This window comes from Mytilus trossulus, chromosome 1 (genome assembly GCF_036588685.1).
Source record: "Mytilus trossulus isolate FHL-02 chromosome 1, PNRI_Mtr1.1.1.hap1, whole genome shotgun sequence".
Lineage (NCBI taxonomy): Eukaryota > Metazoa > Mollusca > Bivalvia > Mytilida > Mytilidae > Mytilus > Mytilus trossulus.
Window position 1 is genome coordinate 85,161,313 of NC_086373.1, and position 18,742 is coordinate 85,180,054.

The window sequence follows — 18,742 nt, forward strand, 5'->3', positions numbered from 1 at the left end:
CAGATGAATGTCAGCGGCAAGATCTAGTGGTTTGAGGCATTCTATAATAGATGAACGACTTAATGAACACAAAAGGTTTTCTTTAAAAAGATCAAAGGCAAATAATTTGAAGATCGTTTGAAGCAAATACAAAACGAAGGAAAACCGGTTACTTATAACCAGATCAAAAAGAACAACTTCCTATTATGTCGGTAAAATAGAATTGTAAACGGTTTTGTAAAAAACAAAGCTAGAGAACCTTAGATATCTTTTCTAGACTTTTATTTCTTGTCGCAGTGGACAAATTGATTTGGAATATTTCTTAATCGATAAAGACAAACTGCTTTAGTCTTCGGATGTCACTTTAAACAACAGTGGTATTAAATCGGTGAAAATGGATAAACTTGAACCATTTTGTAATTTGCATATCCAAATTCTGACGCATTTATCGTTGATGGGGCAGCAATGGTTAATTCCAGGTCACCTTGTAGGGCTACAATATTGGATGATTTTGCAATTGTGTTATACGGCCTTAAATAAAATCTTGCATCGATAAGTATTCAAGAGTAGACATTGTGTTAGATTTACTAAATGAATCATTGAAAGGTTAGATGTGAGAAGATAAGAGTTGGGTTCTGGAATAGTTTTCTCTATGAAGATGACAACGAAATGAAATTGTCTTGCCGACATAAATGCTTCTGTAGAGACTAATAAGAATACTTTCCAGCTACCCCTTGTAAGCATGGAGAAGCAGATATACGAATTTTTGTCCATGTTCGGCATGATTATGAAAATTGTTGTAAGACGGTAATTTAAGGTAGCACCGACACAGATGTAGTAGTATTAAGAATTGCAGCACTCCAAAAATATGGTGGAACAAACTGTAAAAAGGTTTTGGCAGGAATGATGGCTTCCTGTAAGTGATATATCAAATGCGTTTGGTTTTCGTGTAGCTACTCTTCCTTTCATTCATACATTCAGTGGATGTGACACTAAGGGAATAGGTAAGTTTGAATGACATGGGAAGTATTGCAACATGTAAGGGAAGTACTCATTTCTTTGCTGAAGTATAAAGACACATACATGGACATAAAAGAAGCTTTTGTTTGCATCATGTATGACAGAACAACATCACTATTTGTTTTTAACGAGAAATTATGTAAATTTTTACCCAGGAAGCAGCGGCATTGTGATCTAGTTCCGCCTAAGAGATTTTTTTCCGGAGCACATCCAAAGAGCAACGTATCAAGGGGGATACGTTTGGGCTCAGCCTGATTAATGTACCAATTCATGAACACTGGGTTAGATGAAAGAAAAAAAAAACGATGACAGTTGGGAGCCAAAAAGGACTTCTTCAGCTGTCATTAAAGTTGCATTTTCATGTCGGAAACTTTTGACATGAAGAGGCGAAAAATCCAGTTGTGTTGGTGACTGTAAATGCTATCGTTCTGTCCTTCCTTGTACGAATTTTGTTATTGGCTACTGTCAGATAATTATAAGATAACGAACCTGTCTTTCTAACAAAACTAGGCATTTAATCTTAACAAAGAATGTGATATTACTTGTTAAGTTGATGAAAATTTAAAAAAAAATACATTTTCAAAAATTTTGCTGCCATTTTGAAACCGAAAATCACTCTTTTTTGTCATTTATGTGTTGTTTTATCGTACTTTAGGAACTGTTATTTACGTTTAATAAAAATTTACATTTGATTATACCTATAACACAACTTTCAAGGATTTACAACTGGATATGACGCCATTTGTATAATAATCGGTGGCCATCTTAAAAAATGGAAATTTTTTATGGCCAGCACCTGATTTCTTTTACTTATCAATTAGTCCACCTTTATACCAAATTGCATGCTAGTATTTTATGCTTGTGTTATTACTTGTTAAGTTGATGAAAATGATTAAAATATTTTCTACGTATTTGCCTCTAATTTGGAACCGGAATCCACTATTTTTCTACATTTATGTGTTGTTTTGTCGTACTAATGAGCTGTTTTTAACGTTTTATCATAACTAACATTGGATTATACATAACACATCTTTCAAGGATTAAAATCCCTTGTAAAATTGCTTGAAAGTAGAAAAAATGGATTTTTTTTACTCTTTTGCCAACATTTTGAAACTGGAAGTCACCTAAAGTTTCATTTAATGTATTGTCTAGTCGTTATTGATGAACTCTTATTTACTTTTTATCAAATCTAACAATGGATTTTACATTAAATACACCTTTCAATGGATTAACAAATAATGGCTAATTTGTTATGACGCCATTTTCAAAATGTGTGGTGGCCATCTTGAAATAATTACTTTTTTTTCTGGCCAGCAGCGGATTTTTTATAAGTATCATTTAGATAACCTTTATACCAAATTTCATGCTTGTATCACGATTTGCACAATTATGTCCATAATATCTCCCACTAAATGAATTCTTAGGGAATTTGTTAATACAATAGTCTCATATCTTTTTTGAAGCTGTACATTTTTTTCACAATTTCTATTAACTTATTTATTTTGTTTGCAAAATTAATTTCTTGGCAATATAAAACCTGGTTAAATTTTATACTTTTGAAGCTTACAATGTTATTTTTAACAAACATTCAACCGAAAAATAAGTCAAGTTTATTTTATTTTGCAGATTTTATATCATAAATATTTGTTTAAAGATATAATAAAGTAGCATTAGGGAAGAATATTTGATGTGCATTTTAAGATTCACTTGAGACGGGTTTTTGATTTATGATATTTGATAGGTTTCACTGTTAAAGCCTGAATACTAATTTTCAATAAAAAGTAAAAAAACACCATGACAACTTCAATTGACCAGTATTTGCCAGTATTGACTACTTGAGGTCCTGGTGGTAAATACAGGTAGATAGCGCAGGTAAATTCCAAGGGTGATATTGGGTTTAAGGTATGATTAGGTATAGATTGGTTTGACTGTTTTTATTGTTAAATTATCAATCAAACATTTTTACACTACAAGTTTTCTTTCAGTTTTCTAATTTCATGTCTACCTATTCCTTGTCCCTGCAATTCCAAGCATATTTATGGTTCTTATTTATAAATGTACTACTTATTATTCCATAGACAAGCATGACCTACAGTTAGAAGAAGGAATAGTTATACAAAATGATATAGGTTCAGTACCAATGCAGTGATTTTACATGCATGTCTGTGCAAACTGTACATTTTTCTTTAATTTACTGATTGTTGTGATTGTTGACACTTAATTTCGTGTAAATTAATGCTTTTAAAATAATGTATATCAGTCACCAAAGGCAGTGATTTTACATGCATGTCTGTGCAAATTGTCATGGTTGTACAGTTTTTTTTTTAATGTACTGATTATTGTGATTGTTGGCACTTAATTTCATGTAAGTTAAAGCTTTAACAATTACATTTATCAGTCAGCAAAATAGGTATTACATTAAATCTTTGATTTCTCTGTGATTAAAAATCTTTTTGTTTGTTGTGCTATTACTTAAAAGTTTTATTATTAACCTGGACAAATAATTTATTGTGTTTATTACATTTTACATGTTATTTCGGCTTTTACTAGAAATACTTCTTAATTAAATTATTTTCATGTTTTTACTTCTCTCAGTTAGAAAACAGAAATATTAAAATAATCGTTTGGTTTATTCATTCAAAATATAAACATTAATTACTGACACAATTGATTGATCTTTGTCACAATACAACAACTTCTCAAATCTGCAAAAGATTCTACATTAAGCATTGATATAAAAAGAGATACAGGTCAAACACTAGCACCAGAAACACAATACAATTAAGGTGGTACCTAACACTTCAGGGAGATAACTCTGTAAAGTCAACTAAATGGTTTAATTACGTTGTAAAAGGAATATTAAGCTACTCAATGATCAAAATTGGTGTTTGTCAAATTGCTATATAGCCAGTGTAATTTTTCTGACAAAACGGTTGGTTCAAAATTTTTAAAATTTGTATATTTTTGTTAAAGCGTCAAAGTAAATACTATGACAAAATTTTATGAAAATTAAACGAGCCAAATTAATTTTAGTGAAATTGTTGGGTACAACCTTACACAACAAAAAGATTTATAAAGCTTGTTACCATCTGGTATTCTTTTTAATGGATCAGCTTTTTCACAATACCAGTAAAGATATTTTCAGGTTATGGTGCAGGTAATGAGCAATGATTCCAGTATCAACTTACTTTTCTGAGTGCAGGCTATTTTCTTATTTTAACAATACATGTACTAAACAATCATGATTGATCGGATTTTGTTAAATAACTATTTTAACATTTAGTTTAAACATTTTAGATTTGGGATTCATGGCAAATGAAAGCAAATACAGGATGATATTTTTTTATAAGTTACATTTAGATATATTATTTTTGAACTGTATTTAAAGGAAAATATTATTAACATTGATGATTTTGTCAGAGATTTTTTTACTTTTTTTTTTTTTTTTAAGAAGTGTATGAATTTAACTAAGAAGTCTTTTTAAAATATTTTTATAGAAAGAAGAAAGGAAGAAGAAAGACTTAGAGAAGAGGAGGTAAATGTTTTTATAAACAAAGGAACAAAAACTGCCATTTCTTATTTGTTTTTTTATTGTGCATATTCAGAAAATTCTGTTACATGAACCCATTTTAAATTACTGTCCCTGTTTTTTTTTATCCCATGTATGAACAAAATCATTTGATGAATCAATAGCTATTTGAAATTTTCCTTCAGTTCTTTATCTGAAATTAATAATGTTCTGTTATACCTTCAGTACATATATCTGGGGTTTTTTTCAAGTGTGTACATCAAGCTGGTTTGCTTAAGCATGTTCGCTACTTTGTTTCAAAATAACAAGCTTTTTACAGCTAATACATTAATGCTAGCAAGACAGATCTTTGTTTGGCTTGCTTGCTTTGCTTGTATCAATGTTTGCTCAAGCATGGCAATTAAGATAGGCGGGGCTTCAGCTTTGTATACATCATACTTAAATTCTATTGGACGGTTTTGTATGAAGTTAAGGACACTAAATTCTAAAACATCACAGGATGACAAATATAAAGCGCAATCGTAGACATGGAAGCCAAAAAAATGTATTTGTTTTTTTCTCAAAGATATGCATTTTGATCATCCAACTGAAAAGACTGTCGTCAAGTACTTTTAGAAAAGCAAAATAATTATTCAAACACACCAACTCTGATTTAGTGATTCATTACATAGGTATTTCATTTGACCCATATATTTCATCTTTTAGTAATGTGATTTTTTTTATGTTATAAAGTCAACCTGTAGCTTTGCTATATAAAAATGATAGAATCTGAAGCGAGATGATGTATCAAATTTTCCTCCCTTGTGCGTTTTTTAGACAAATTATTCATCTCAAACACACCCTAACATATTAAGAAGGTTCGCTCGATTTTCTCTTTTTGATACAATTGTTACCAATTTTTTTATTTTTTTCTTGAGTCACCTAATGGAAGGACAGACACGGAAATAAGTAAACTTATTGATTGATATGTTCTCCGTCCGTATTGATTAAAAAAAAAAGGAAGTATTTTCTTCATCCAACTTGATAGATAAGTTTAACCATGTCGTCGACTTGATATCTAACTGTTCTGCTTAACTATGTAATAGATAAATTAAAAACTTATGCAAATGGTTGTTTTTTTTACAATAAAACACTCGTATTTGAGAAGAAAATTGTAGTTCTATTTGTTTCTATTCACTTTTAAAAAATTTCTTACTAAAGTAAACATAACAGAAAGCACTTATCGCCTCCTCTATAAACAAAGAATAATCAGTTTGAAGGTTTACAAGCAAAAATTAATCCAAAGTGCGCAATATTCAATAACAATAGACATAATAAATAAAATAATAAAGTCATCCCCCCCCCCCCCCCCCCCCCTAATTAATTTATCCCTTTTATTAGAAAATCAAATGCACCTTCTTTATTAGGGTGTGTTTGAGATGAATATTTTGTGTTGAAAACGTACAAAGAAAGAATATTTTATACATCACCTCGCTTCAGATTCTATCATTTTTATATAGCAAAGCTACAGGTTGACGTTATAACATAAAAAAATCTCAGTACTAAAAGATGAAATATATGGGTCAAATGAAATACCTATGTAATGAATCACTCGAATCACTAAATCAGAGTAGGTGTGTTCGAATAGCTTTTTTTTTACTAAAAGTACTTGACGACAGTCTTTTCATTTGAATGATAAAAAAAACCAAATACAATTTTTTGGCTTCCATTTCTACGATTGCGCGTGACTGTCCTGAACTTCAAACATAACGTCCAATAAAATTTGAGTATGATGTATACAAGCTGAAGCCCCGCCTATCTTAATTGCCATGCTTGAACAAACATTGATACAAGCAAAGCAAGCAAGTCAAACAAAGATTTGTCTTGCTAGCATTAATGTATTAGCTGTAAAAGACTGTTACAAGTTGATAGAATATAAGTAAAGAAACTAGAAAAGCAGAAAAAAATGAAGGGGCCATGTGCTTGTCTTTGAGCAAATTTCAAATGATTTTTTTTTTAAATTTTAAAATTTCATTTGTTTTTAATTTTTTTTAGAAGAATCTTTAATTGCACAGTTTTGGGCAATAAATTTGTAAGATCTTGACATTCTTTTTGTGTCAGAAACCTCTACTATGTCAAACATTTGACACAATCCAAGTTCTGACAGTATCAAACTTGAATATTGTGTCCAAATTTGCCCAGCTGTTCAGGGTTCAACCTCTGCTGTCATATCAGGCTGCACTCAGCAAAGCAATTTATTGTTAAATGGACTTTGGTTGAGAGTTGTAATAAGGGCCATATCTTATAAAATGTTTTAGAATTTAATATTGCATATTAAGAACAACCAACACATAAGATTTTTATAATGTTCAGGAATTAAGACGATTGAAAGAGTTGGAAGAAAAGCAAAGGTTAGAGAGGGAGAGAAGACAGAAAGAAGAAGAAGAATTATATAAAGATGTGGAAAAACTTGCAAGAGTAAGTTACAGTTTCATACAATTTATTTCTTGTCTTGCATACACTGCTATCTTCATTACTTTTTTTTGAAATTTTTAAAAATAATGATAGTGTATCAGAATGTTTTTATTTTAAGAGGGTGAACACATTTAGTTACAAAACACTTTTTTAATCTTAATATGTTCCTCTCTTACAATACAATCAAAAGCAGTCCCTATCTTAAAGGTTTTTCCAAATTTGACACAACTGAACACATTTTTGGATATAAAGGGTCCTATTTGGGTCATCCTGATTTCAACAAAATTTCTACTTTATCATTTTATATGTTTATTTTGGTTTTTCCGTGAAACTTCTGTGAAAATTGATGATGGCATTCTAAGTTGCTAAATGTTTTTACTAGCGATTTAAAAATGTTTCATCACTTAAATAGCTTTGGAATCAACAATTTATCGCAATTTTTAAAAACTTTTTATAAGAGAAGTTTTAATAAATGTACAATTAATTCTTTAGGATGCAAAGGAAGAAGAGAAAAATGCTAAGAACGAAGAGGATCAGAGACGTAAGTTTTATCAGGGTGTGAAATAAGGGTTTCATGGAAGCCTATTGCTCTCAGAAATTCTAGAGGACTATTTAAGACTGCCAGAATGAAGTCTTCTTGAGTTCTACTCATCACAAAGTTTCCTAAATTTTGCCTGAACGTTGTCAATATGATCACATCTTTTCTTTTAAAAAAAACTTGCAATTTTTTTGTTCAATGTTTGACTGAGTGTATTTATGATCCCTTTCCATAACAGCTTAATTTCCATATTGGTAATAGTACTTAGTATTGTAGTACCAGGTTGGATATAAGCTCAGCTAATCCTTTTTTATATTATTTTTTACGTTCTGTTGTTGAAATAATAAAAAAAAATCTTGTCTGAACCTCAGGACCAATTTCCACCAACCTCTTACTGAATGATCCTTAGGGTTTTAATCTAAAAAGTTGTGTTTTCTGTTCCTGCCATCAACCAACATGAGGGTAAACTGCATTAATTGTCTTATATCTTAATTCATGTTAAATCACATTATGACTTAAATTTCTTGCAATGGAAGATAACATTTGATGAATGACCAGGGCAAACATTTGAAATTCAAACTTTTCCCTAATGTTGATGAAAAAAATTATCCCAAGCCAGGCTGTGTCTTTATTTTTGATAAATTTGATAAAAATATAAGCACACCAAATGTATTTGTTTAACTTGGATTCTGCCTAAAACATTGTAAATGTGAGGCTGCTTAGAGTAAATTGAGGAAATGATTGTCTCAATTTTATTAAGTTTTTGCATAGAAATAACATTGCTTTTATAAATTGGTATTTTTACTGAGGTTATAGCAAAATTTTACATGAAACTAAAGAAGGCATGCAATTTTCAAATACAGATAAAAAAAAACTTAAGGGGGCTTAATATAGGATTTTGTTGTATTTTTCTATGAATGAACTTTGTCTTATACTTGAAAGAAAAATAAAATTAAAAAAGGGGGGACTGTCCATTTACGCTCACAATCTGCCTTGGAAAGAAGCATACATTGTTGTATTTTTAAGGAGAAAAAGAGGTAATATCAAAATAAAAAAAGAACTAAATTACAGAAATCGCTAAAATTTTACGATAGTTTAGTTTAAGTACAGCTTATTTGAAAACAATAATAAATAATATAGGTCACCGATGATTTAAAAAAGATATTTCAATTATAATACCAAAAAAATGGCAATTTTGTACCAAAGAGAGATAATTTGGAGCGTTTTCAATGATACCTATATTTTAAAAATCATCTGTGGCCAAAACAAATTGATTTATTTGAATGATTTTTGTACTTTATGATAAAGTAACAACTAAAAAAGTAATAAATAAAATTTGTAATGAAAAAGGATGTTTAATTTTATTCTGAAATCGAACAGATATTATTAAGGTATATATTTTGTCCCAAGTCAGGAGTCTCTGGCTGTTTTTAGTCTTGTATGATTTTTAATTTTATTTTCTTGTGTATAATTCAGAGTGTAGTATGACGTCCATTATCACTGAACTAGTATAGATATTTGTTGAGGGGCCAGCTAAAGGATACCTCTGGGTGCGGGAGTTTCTTGCTGCATTGAAGATCTATTGGTGACCTTCTGCTGTTGTCTGTTCTATGGTCGGGTTCTTGTCTCCTTGACACATTCCCATTTCCATTCTCAATTTTATTTAAAGTTCTAAATTATTTGTTGATGAACACTACATACATTTTTTTTGGTAAAATATCCCAGCCATAAATGCACTTTGTATGATACATTTTATCTTAATTTTAGGTTTACGCCACAAGAGGCTGCGGTATGACTTGAAAGTTGCTATGAAAACTAGAGACACATACAAACTGAAGTATACCATAAATGAGTTTAAGACTGAAAAAGTGGAAGATAAAGACATGGATCTTATAAAAGCTGAAAAGCTACTGAAGGAGTTAGGTTGTAGAGATGGTATGTAAAATAATGGGATTACAGACATAATACTTACATAAGATGTATACAGACATAATACTTGCATAACTTTTTGGTTTCTTTGTGCCTCAGAAAGAAGGGCCAAAATTAAACACACCAAAAAAACATTAATTAAATAATCAATGCAAGATTTTCAATGATGAAGAGAACAATATTATAAGCAAAGATAATGACTGAAAAATAAAAAGTCCTCATATACATGCAAAGTGAAATATATTGAATGTGCATTAAAAAGACCAAAAAATACACTAATTATTCTATATCCTATAAGAAGTAAGGGCTGTTCCAGATTTAAACACATGAGGTATAGGAGTCTCTCAAAATACTAATCTATATTTTGGGGTTTTGCATTTTTTTCTTAGATTGTTTTACATGTTAGAATTATGAATAAAATGAAGATTTATATTACAAGTGGGTGATGTATGAAAAAATGCCTCCCATTCCTCCATGCCTTAAAATCTTGGAACAGCCCTATGGTCAACACATCAAAAGAAGTAACAATTTAATTATACCTTTAAATTGTTGATTAACAAAATAAAAAGAGTATTGTAGCAACACTAAGATTAAATAAATGTAGCTTCAATAGGTCTGAGGTCAGTTTTATGTTAAATTATTTCGATTAATACATTATAGATTTTAGATAAATTCTTTCAAATTTCATAATGGTGTTAAATGTTTTATATTGTGTTCTATTTCATTTGTCAAAAAAATATAAAGTTTTTTAACCTAATTTAATGACATCCTGTCATTTATATGTTTTGGAGTTAAGTGTGGCATCCATTTCCCTTAAATAGTACATCTGATTGTTAAGTTGTCAGCTGAAGCCTGTCTTGGATGCAGACTTTTCTTGCAGAATTGAAGACTCATTGGTGGCCTTTGGCTGTTTTTTCTCTATGGTCAGGGTTGTTTTCTCTTTGACTAATTCCCTATTTAAATTCTCAATTCTATTTAAACTTTTATTGTGAAGGGTTTCTGTCAAAATTTGGAATATAAATTAGTTTATTGTCTATTTATAGATTTGAAGAGAGCAATGACACACCGTGAACTGGAAGAACTTGCCAGAGCAATAGAAACTGTGAAAAAACATGGATTTGAAGTGGAGTTGTCTAAAGAGCTCCTAGAAGCTAACCAATTACTTACCAGACTTAGAAGATTAGAGCGTATTAGACATGAAATCTTACAATTGAAACAATCCACAGTAGCAGAAATAAGAAGTTACCAAAGTCCACCTCAAGTCGTCCATACTGTCATGACATCTACATTCCTCTTGCTAGGTCACAAAGAAAAAGAAACAAAGGTACCTTTTAAAATAAGATTTTACTTGATAATCTGTACAGAAAATTTGTTTTATAATCTTAAATAGGACTTATGAAGGTAGTGCAAATAAATTGAGAATGGAAATATATACTTGCAATCTATGTACACAGATTGGATTTCTTTCTTCTAATTTCCACCCAAATTATCAGATCACTAATTATGTAATGAAACAAACAGAATAATGTATCAATTCTTCACATAGAATCACTATGTGTACACATAAAAAACATCAATGCTGTATTGCTGTTTCTTGTTTTTAATGTCTCGTTTAGGCTAAAAAAAAACTGCAAACAGCACTAAATCAATCAATTTTGCAAACATGGCAATACTGTGTGTCTACTTTCATATGATCAATGTACACTCTAAAAAATAATGTAAGGGGAAATAACTTTTTGAAGTGTGATGCATTACATCTTATGCCCCTTTTTCATGAATGAATAAGGAATGGATTAATAACTTTTATTATGGTTTATTTTTAAAGGTTCATTATTTTGATTGATATAATACATGAATATTTTGATTTGGGTTTTTCAAGGTATCTCTTTTAGGATTTTTAATAATAGATTGTTGTGTTTTGTTTTTTACTTTTACTGTCCAAAAGAAAAAAATAATGATTTTTAGTAAATAAATGAGGAAAATTGGGTAAATTATTTTTAATTAAGTTTTTGCATTCACAACCTATAGCAATAAAACTCTTGTCCTTTATATACTTTATTCAATGTTTTGTAGATATGGAAGACAGTTCAGGCCTTGGTTGGTAAGACTGGTAAAGAGGGATTGAAGAGGAGGTGTATTGAATGTAAACCTGATAAGATTAATGTCACCGATGCTAAACGAGCTCAAGCATTAATGGATAAGTATGAACTAGATGAAATCAGGGACGTTTCTGCTGGTGCAGCAACATTTTATGTTTGGGTAAGATTAAGTTATAGTTTAAAGTAATAGTTTTAAATGTTTCAATGAAGTAAAGGGGACAATTGGAGTACCCTAAGTGTCGATATCCATGTTGGTGTGCATGTCCATATCTGGTTCCTTAGAAATTGGTTACAGCTATATAATTAGGGCCCTGCCTAAAAGTGGGTAGTGATCAGTCTGATCGTTTGTCTGTAACAACTTGTGTCCACTTTATATCTTGAGAACTGTTATAATATCATTCTTTAAACTTGACATGTATAATATTAACCAACAGAGGGTGTGTCATAGTGTTAGTACAACTTCCTAGGTCAAAATTCAAGGTTAAAAACTTTGGTTTCAGTTGACCACCTAATGTCTTATGGTAAAAAATCAACATGTTATGCAAATTTCACATGGATTGATTTTTGTCTCGCCTTGAAGGAGTCAAAAAGCGAGACATAGGTATGCTGTTTCGGGCGTTGGCGACGGTGACGGCGACGGCGTCAACAATGTATTAGTTTGTGATTAGCTCAGTTTTATGGGGAACCACTAGTGGTATGTCAATGATAATTGGTATGCAGATGTATTACCATTGCCACATCTCATTGCCATGGAGATTTTTTGGCTCCCCCCTCAGTCATGGTCTATTGACTTTGATTGGTTTGCTTACATTACATGTATTAGTTTGTGATTAGGTCAATTTATGGGGATCCACTTGTGGTAGGTCATTGATATTTGGTTTGAAATTGTATTAGCATTAATTGGCACAATTCATTGCCAAAATTACAAATAGGCGAGACATATCTCTGTGATAGCAGTTTATTGTTTCATCTCATGAGCTACTTTCTTCAAAAGTTTTGTGTTGAAGCTTCAAAATGTTTTAAAATACTGATTATAAAAGTTATAAGTATTCATGCAAGTATTGTTTCTATTTTTAGTCCATCACAATGATAGAAGAGTTGATGGATATCATTGCAAGGAAAGAGGAGGCGGCAGCAGCCAAACAAACAGAAGAAACATCATAAACAAATCTCAATGATAGAATTGGATCATATTGTTTGTGGAATGTGGACATATGTTACTGTTCTTATCGATGCTTAGTTATTTTAGCTCCTCATTAGGGTTCTAGAATATAAATCATTCTGTATATTTACAGGATAAAATGGACATTTTACCAAACAATTGCATGTACAGGACATTTATACCAATCACAAGAATAAATTAAAATTTTAGAGATTTTTGAAATCTTTTGTTTATCTTTAAATTAAACGTGTTATAAATAGATTTGTATAAAAAGAAAGCTGTTTGCTATTGTTATCTTAAACCGTCCCTTTGCTATGTGATTCTATGTACGATGTAAGATACTAAAATTTTAATATTAAAAATAATTATTAGTTTTTATATGATTTTTATATATTCATTTTTTGTAGAACAATTTTTTTTAGTAGAACAATTTTACTAATTACTGCAGCATTCTTCATCTTATTAATTAAACAAATTTATTTTTGTGCATATTTATTTTCATGTTTAATCCCTTCTAAATTTAATGATTAGTTTTGGATTTTTCTTAGTCTATTGATGTATTTATATAAAAAAAGATTTTATATTTGTGTTATTTTTCTTAGTTTTCAGCATTTCTTAATTATTTAAAAGACTTGATATGGTACATACATTGAATAGTAAAGTTTATTCATCTTTGACTATATATCATGTGATCACTACATATATAAAAAGTTCAAAACTAAGTTCATAGTATGTAAACTTTGGTTTTAGTCAAATAAGTCATTTCAGTGTTGTGTAAACTTTTTTTTTACAGAAGTCACCATATTAGTTCGCTATCCAATAAATCAGTAGAAATATTGTTTGCTAAATGCCTTTTATATTAAACATATCCATAGTTCCATGTAAAAAAAAATGTTTTCTGTTTACTGTTGTATAGATCTATTAGCATTCTTGTAATATTTATTTACTAAATATATATATATTATGTATTTTTTGGAGATAACTTTACTGTTGACAGTAAACAATTGTATTGTTTATACATATTCTGGGCAGGCCCAAACAGCATTTATTTAATGCATAGATTATATTTTAATAAAAATGTACATTTAAATGTATTTCATTAATTTTGTGTGTTCCCTACAGGTATATTTATGATGAGTTGTTGAATCAGCCTTGAGGCTTTATTATGTCCATCTATAAATCTATCTGTCTCAATTTTGGTTTTTAGATGATAATTAATAGACTAATTCTTCTAAAATTTGCATCGACCAATATAAAATTATTCTATATGTGCCTGTCCGAAGTCAGGAACCTGTATTTTAGTGGTTGTAGTTTAGTTTAAACATATTTATTTAGAGTGGATTGGGAAACAAGTTTTGCAACTTATATTAATCCCTTTCCACTTTGCGGGTAGTCAGCTACCACATGTGTTTTTGGTTCATTGTTTTGTACATAAATTAGGCCATTAGTTTTCTCGTTTGAATTGTTTTTCATTTGTAATTTCTGTGCCTATTATTTAAATGACTATGTGGTACGGGATTTGCTCATTGTTGAAGACCTACAGTGACATATAGTTTCTGTGTCATTTGGTCTCTTGTGAAGAGATGTCTCATTGGCAATCATACAACATCTTCTTTTTTTATATCTATTTAAATTTTGAAAGAGCTATTCCACTTAGTTACCTTAAAATTTAGATTCTTTGGTTTTAAGATAAAATGCAAATACCAATTGATCAATTATTTTGACAGTATCATGGACTATTAAATAAGGTAAAGTTTAATTTTGATAGTTTGCCATTTGTAGTTCAAGAGTTTTGACATTGGATAGTATACATGTTACATCAATTTTCAACATTAAAATACAGTACTGCTAGACTGATACATTTGACACTTGAAGACAATGTCAAGGACAATAAAAACAGGTCAAGTTCAATTTTGATGGTTTTGACATTTGCCTTTAAAGACTTATACTGTCTGTTTATCACAAGTTTCAGGGTGATTAAGAATAATGTCATGGACCATAATATACAGATAGAGTTTGACAGTATTGTCCTTTACAATTCAAGAGTTATGCCCCTTATTTACCATATTTTTTTCTTTTCTGATTGCTGTTTGAAGTACCAATTCAACAGGTCTACATGTCTTCCAGACAAGATTTACCTTACCTTGACTTCATTTCAAGATCATAGATACACAAATTAGATTTTGTCTTGCCTGAGAGGGAATTTACAGTATGCAAGATATATGGATTACAATCTGGTGGTGGCAGCATATACTATGTTTCTATAGCTACATAATGTAGAGGGTAGAAGACCAGGAGTTTTAATACCTAGATGCCTTATCTAAGAACTATTTGTCAGTTGTCCTTGACCTCATTTTCATGGTTCAGGGTTTACTTGAAAAATGTTTAGTTTTTATGCCCCGGAGTAAAGGGAGTGCATTGATTTTTAGCCTTGTCTGTCTGTACGTCCCGAAATTGGATTCCGTTCTCTAACTTTACTTAACCTCAACCAAATGTTTTGAACTATAATAATGATTATTACCACAAAACACCGATCAAATTTCAATTTTGGTGGTGTCACCGTTACCATTGAAGAGTAATGCCCCTTTTCAAACTGAAAAATTACTGAATTTTTTGTTTCTGTTCTCAAATGTTAGTTTACCTCAACGAAATGATATGAAACTTATACCATAGATAATTTCTCAAATCCATGGCGGTTATTTGACTCTGAAGCTTCAGTCATGATTTGTTGACTTTGAAAGATAGCAAAATTTATATGTTTTAATATTGCTATTTTAAAGTTTAAGTAGTCTTGTAATTATCTATCATCCATAGTATTCAATTCTCATAAGAACAGATTCTTTGTTTGTAAAGGAAAATCCAATAAATTGGTCATAATTATTTACATTTTTTGCGTCTTTGCTGTTTACAGTATATCATACTTAAATAGCACATTCCTGATAACTTGATTGAAACAAATATATTGTAATTTGATGGCAATAGCTTCAATCAGTCACTTGGCATTTCTGAATATCTTGTCTGGCTGATCATTTTTCCTGTTTTCAGCTCCAACCTACATTACTTTCCGGGACAATTGTCTAAAACACAATTAGGAGTAAAAAAAAATCATCATTTCAGGGCGATAACTCCTTATTGGTCACCCAATTGTTTTGATCCTATTTGGTTGTTTGTTGATATTGTTTGCCGGATAGTTTACTTTTATGCTGTTTAAAGTTTCAACTAATTTACCATACTTTTCACGATATATGGTCATAACATGATTTGTTTATTTTTCTAAAAAAAAAATCGAAATTTCAAGGTTATCCAATCGTTTTGTGCAGATTTTTGCAGATCTTGTTTGGCTGATCATTTTGCTGTTTGAAGTCTGTTCTAATTAATAATACATGACGTCCCATCGTTTTTATACGACCTCAAAATTTGAAATTTTTTTCTTCGTATATTGCTATCACGTTGGCGTCGTCGTCTGCGTCGTCATCATCGTCTTCTGCGTCGTCGTCGTTGTCGTCCGAATACTTTTAGTTTTCGCACTCTAACTTTAGTAAAAGTGTATAGAAATCTATGAAATTTTAACACAAGGTTTATGACCACAAAAGGAAGGTTGAGATTGATTTTGGGAGTTTTGGTCCCAACGTTTTAGGAATTAGGGGCCAAAAAGGGCCCAAATAAGCATTTTCTTGGTTTTCGCACTATAACTTTAGTTTAAGTGAATAGAAATCTATGAAATTTTGACACAAGGTTTATGACCACAAAAGAAAGGTTGGGATTGATTTTGGGAGTTTTGGTTCTAACAGTTTAAGAATTAGGGGCCAAAAAGGGACCCAAATAAGCATTTTTCTTGGTTTTCGCACCATAACTTTAGTATAAGTAAATACAAATCTATGAAATTTAAACACAAGGTTTATGACCATAAAAGGAAGGTTGGTATTGATTTTGGGAGTTTTGGTCCCAACAGTTTAGGAATAAAGTGCCCAAAGGGTCCTAAATTGAACTTTGTTTGATTTCATCAAAAATTTAATAATTGGGGTTCTTTGATATGCTGAATCTAACTGTGTATGTAGATTCTTAATTTTTGGTCCCGTTTTCAAATTGGTCTACATTAAGGTCCAAAGGGTCCAAAATTAAACTTAGTTTGATTTTAACAAAAATTGAATCCTTGGGGTTCTTTGATATGCTGAATCTAAAAATGTACTTAGATTTTTTTATTATTGGCCCAGTTTTCAAGTTGGTCCAAATTGGGGTCCAAAATTAAACTTTGTTTGATTTCATCAAAAATTGAATAATTTGGGTTCTTTGATATGCCAAATCTAACTGTGTATGTAGATTCTTAAATTTTTGGTCTGGTTTTAAAATTGGTCTACATTAAAGTCCAAAGGGTCCAAAATTAAACTAAGTTTGATTTTAACAAAAATTGAATTCTTGGGCCTCTTTGATATGCTGAATCTAAACATGTACTTAGATTTTTGATTTTGGGCCCAGTTTTCAAGTTGGTCCAAATCAGGATCCAAAAATATTATATTAAGTATTGTGCAATAGCAAGAAATTTTCAATTGCACAGTATTCAGCAATAGCAAGAAATCTTCAATTGCACAGTATTGCACAATAGCAAGAAATATCTAATTGCACAATACTGTGCAATAGCAAGAAATTCCAATTGGATTTCAATTGGAGTTATCTTTCTTTGTCCAGAATAGTAGTTGAATCAACTTAAATCATTGTTTAAACAATATACAATGTATATTCACTTTTACTACCAACTGATAGTATAAAACAATCTTTACCATTCAGTGATAACAAGCACTTTTTTTACATTTTAATATTTTATGATGTATTTAAATGAGTAGTTTTTGTGCAAACTTCATTAGAAATTTGAATTCAGATCAGTTTTAAAATAAGGGAAAGGGGGATGTGAAAAAAAATTGGGGGGTCAATTTTTTTCATTTCAGATTTCATAAATAAAAAGAAAATTTCTTCAAACATTTTTTTGAGAGGATTAATATTCAACAGCATAGTGAATTGCTCAAAGGCAATTTTTTTTTAAAGTTCATTAGACCACATTCATTCTGTGTCAGAAACCTATGCTGTGTCAACTATTTAATCATAATCCAAATTTAGAGCTGAATCCAGCTTGAATGTTGTGTCCATACTTGCCCCAACCGTTCAGGGTTCAACCTCTGCGGTCGTATAAAGCTGCGCCCTGTGCAGCATCTGGTTGGCATATATTTGTAGATTGTGTCTGTCTGATCATATATTTGCTGTTTCAAGTTTCATATAGGCTTTGATCTTTATTGAAGGCCATACGGTGACTAATAGTTATTGATTTATGTTGTCATTTGATGTCTTGCTGAGAGTTGTTTCATTGGAAGTTAAACCTTTTTTCTTTTTTTTTAAAGCATTGAAACGTCAGATTTTCTACTTTATGATTTTCGAGATACAATACAACTACTGCATTTTACCATAATGCCATTTTTTTTTTAACTATGACAGCCATGTTTGTTGACTTTACGAAAACAAAAAAAACAACAATCTTTATACATGATATCCAATGGATCATCCAACCCGAGTTTTTGTTGAAAGTGGTTGAAGAAAAACAAGTTAAACAGGTATTTTTGATTATAAAGAACTCGAATTCCGAGAAATTGAAGAATTGATTGAACTGGATGAATCCAAGCTGCAAATACTACATTCACATTCAGGGCAAAGAAAACCTTTACCACAAACAGTTACATTCATTACAGACAGGAATAACTGACAAGTTAAATGTATGTTAATCGATTTGATTCAAATTCTTATAATCGACTTAAAACATACTTAAACGTATATCCAAATAAAAAAAAGTTTAGAATTCCATAAATTCGATTTCATGTATCAGCATTTCGTGTGTATTTTAATCTAGATGCCACTTAATGAACCATCGAGGTGACCTTTCTAGACTGACAACGGGTTATATAACCCGTTGTAAACATAGACATATTTATAAATAGAAAACAACCTCGTGCAATTGGATTTTTCTAGTTCGGTTTGATTTCATTTGA

The 18,742-nt window shown here is 30.5% G+C and overlaps 1 protein-coding gene across 2 annotated transcripts in view; it reads left to right on the forward strand.

Moving 5' to 3' along the window:
* The window catches only part of LOC134687754 (trichohyalin-like), a 23,099-nt gene extending 8,478 nt beyond the window's left edge, over positions 1-14,621 (forward strand). For both annotated transcript variants that reach the window (XM_063548214.1, XM_063548221.1), the window contains 7 exons: positions 4,497-4,534; positions 6,881-6,985; positions 7,475-7,523; positions 9,288-9,455; positions 10,493-10,773; positions 11,523-11,708; positions 12,626-14,621. In XM_063548214.1, coding sequence (XP_063404284.1) covers positions 4,497-4,534; positions 6,881-6,985; positions 7,475-7,523; positions 9,288-9,455; positions 10,493-10,773; positions 11,523-11,708; positions 12,626-12,712 — 914 coding nt within the window. In that variant the 3' untranslated portion in view covers positions 12,713-14,621. The remainder of the gene's footprint in view (positions 1-4,496; positions 4,535-6,880; positions 6,986-7,474; positions 7,524-9,287; positions 9,456-10,492; positions 10,774-11,522; positions 11,709-12,625) is intronic.
* Positions 14,622-18,742: the final 4,121 nt, after the last annotated feature.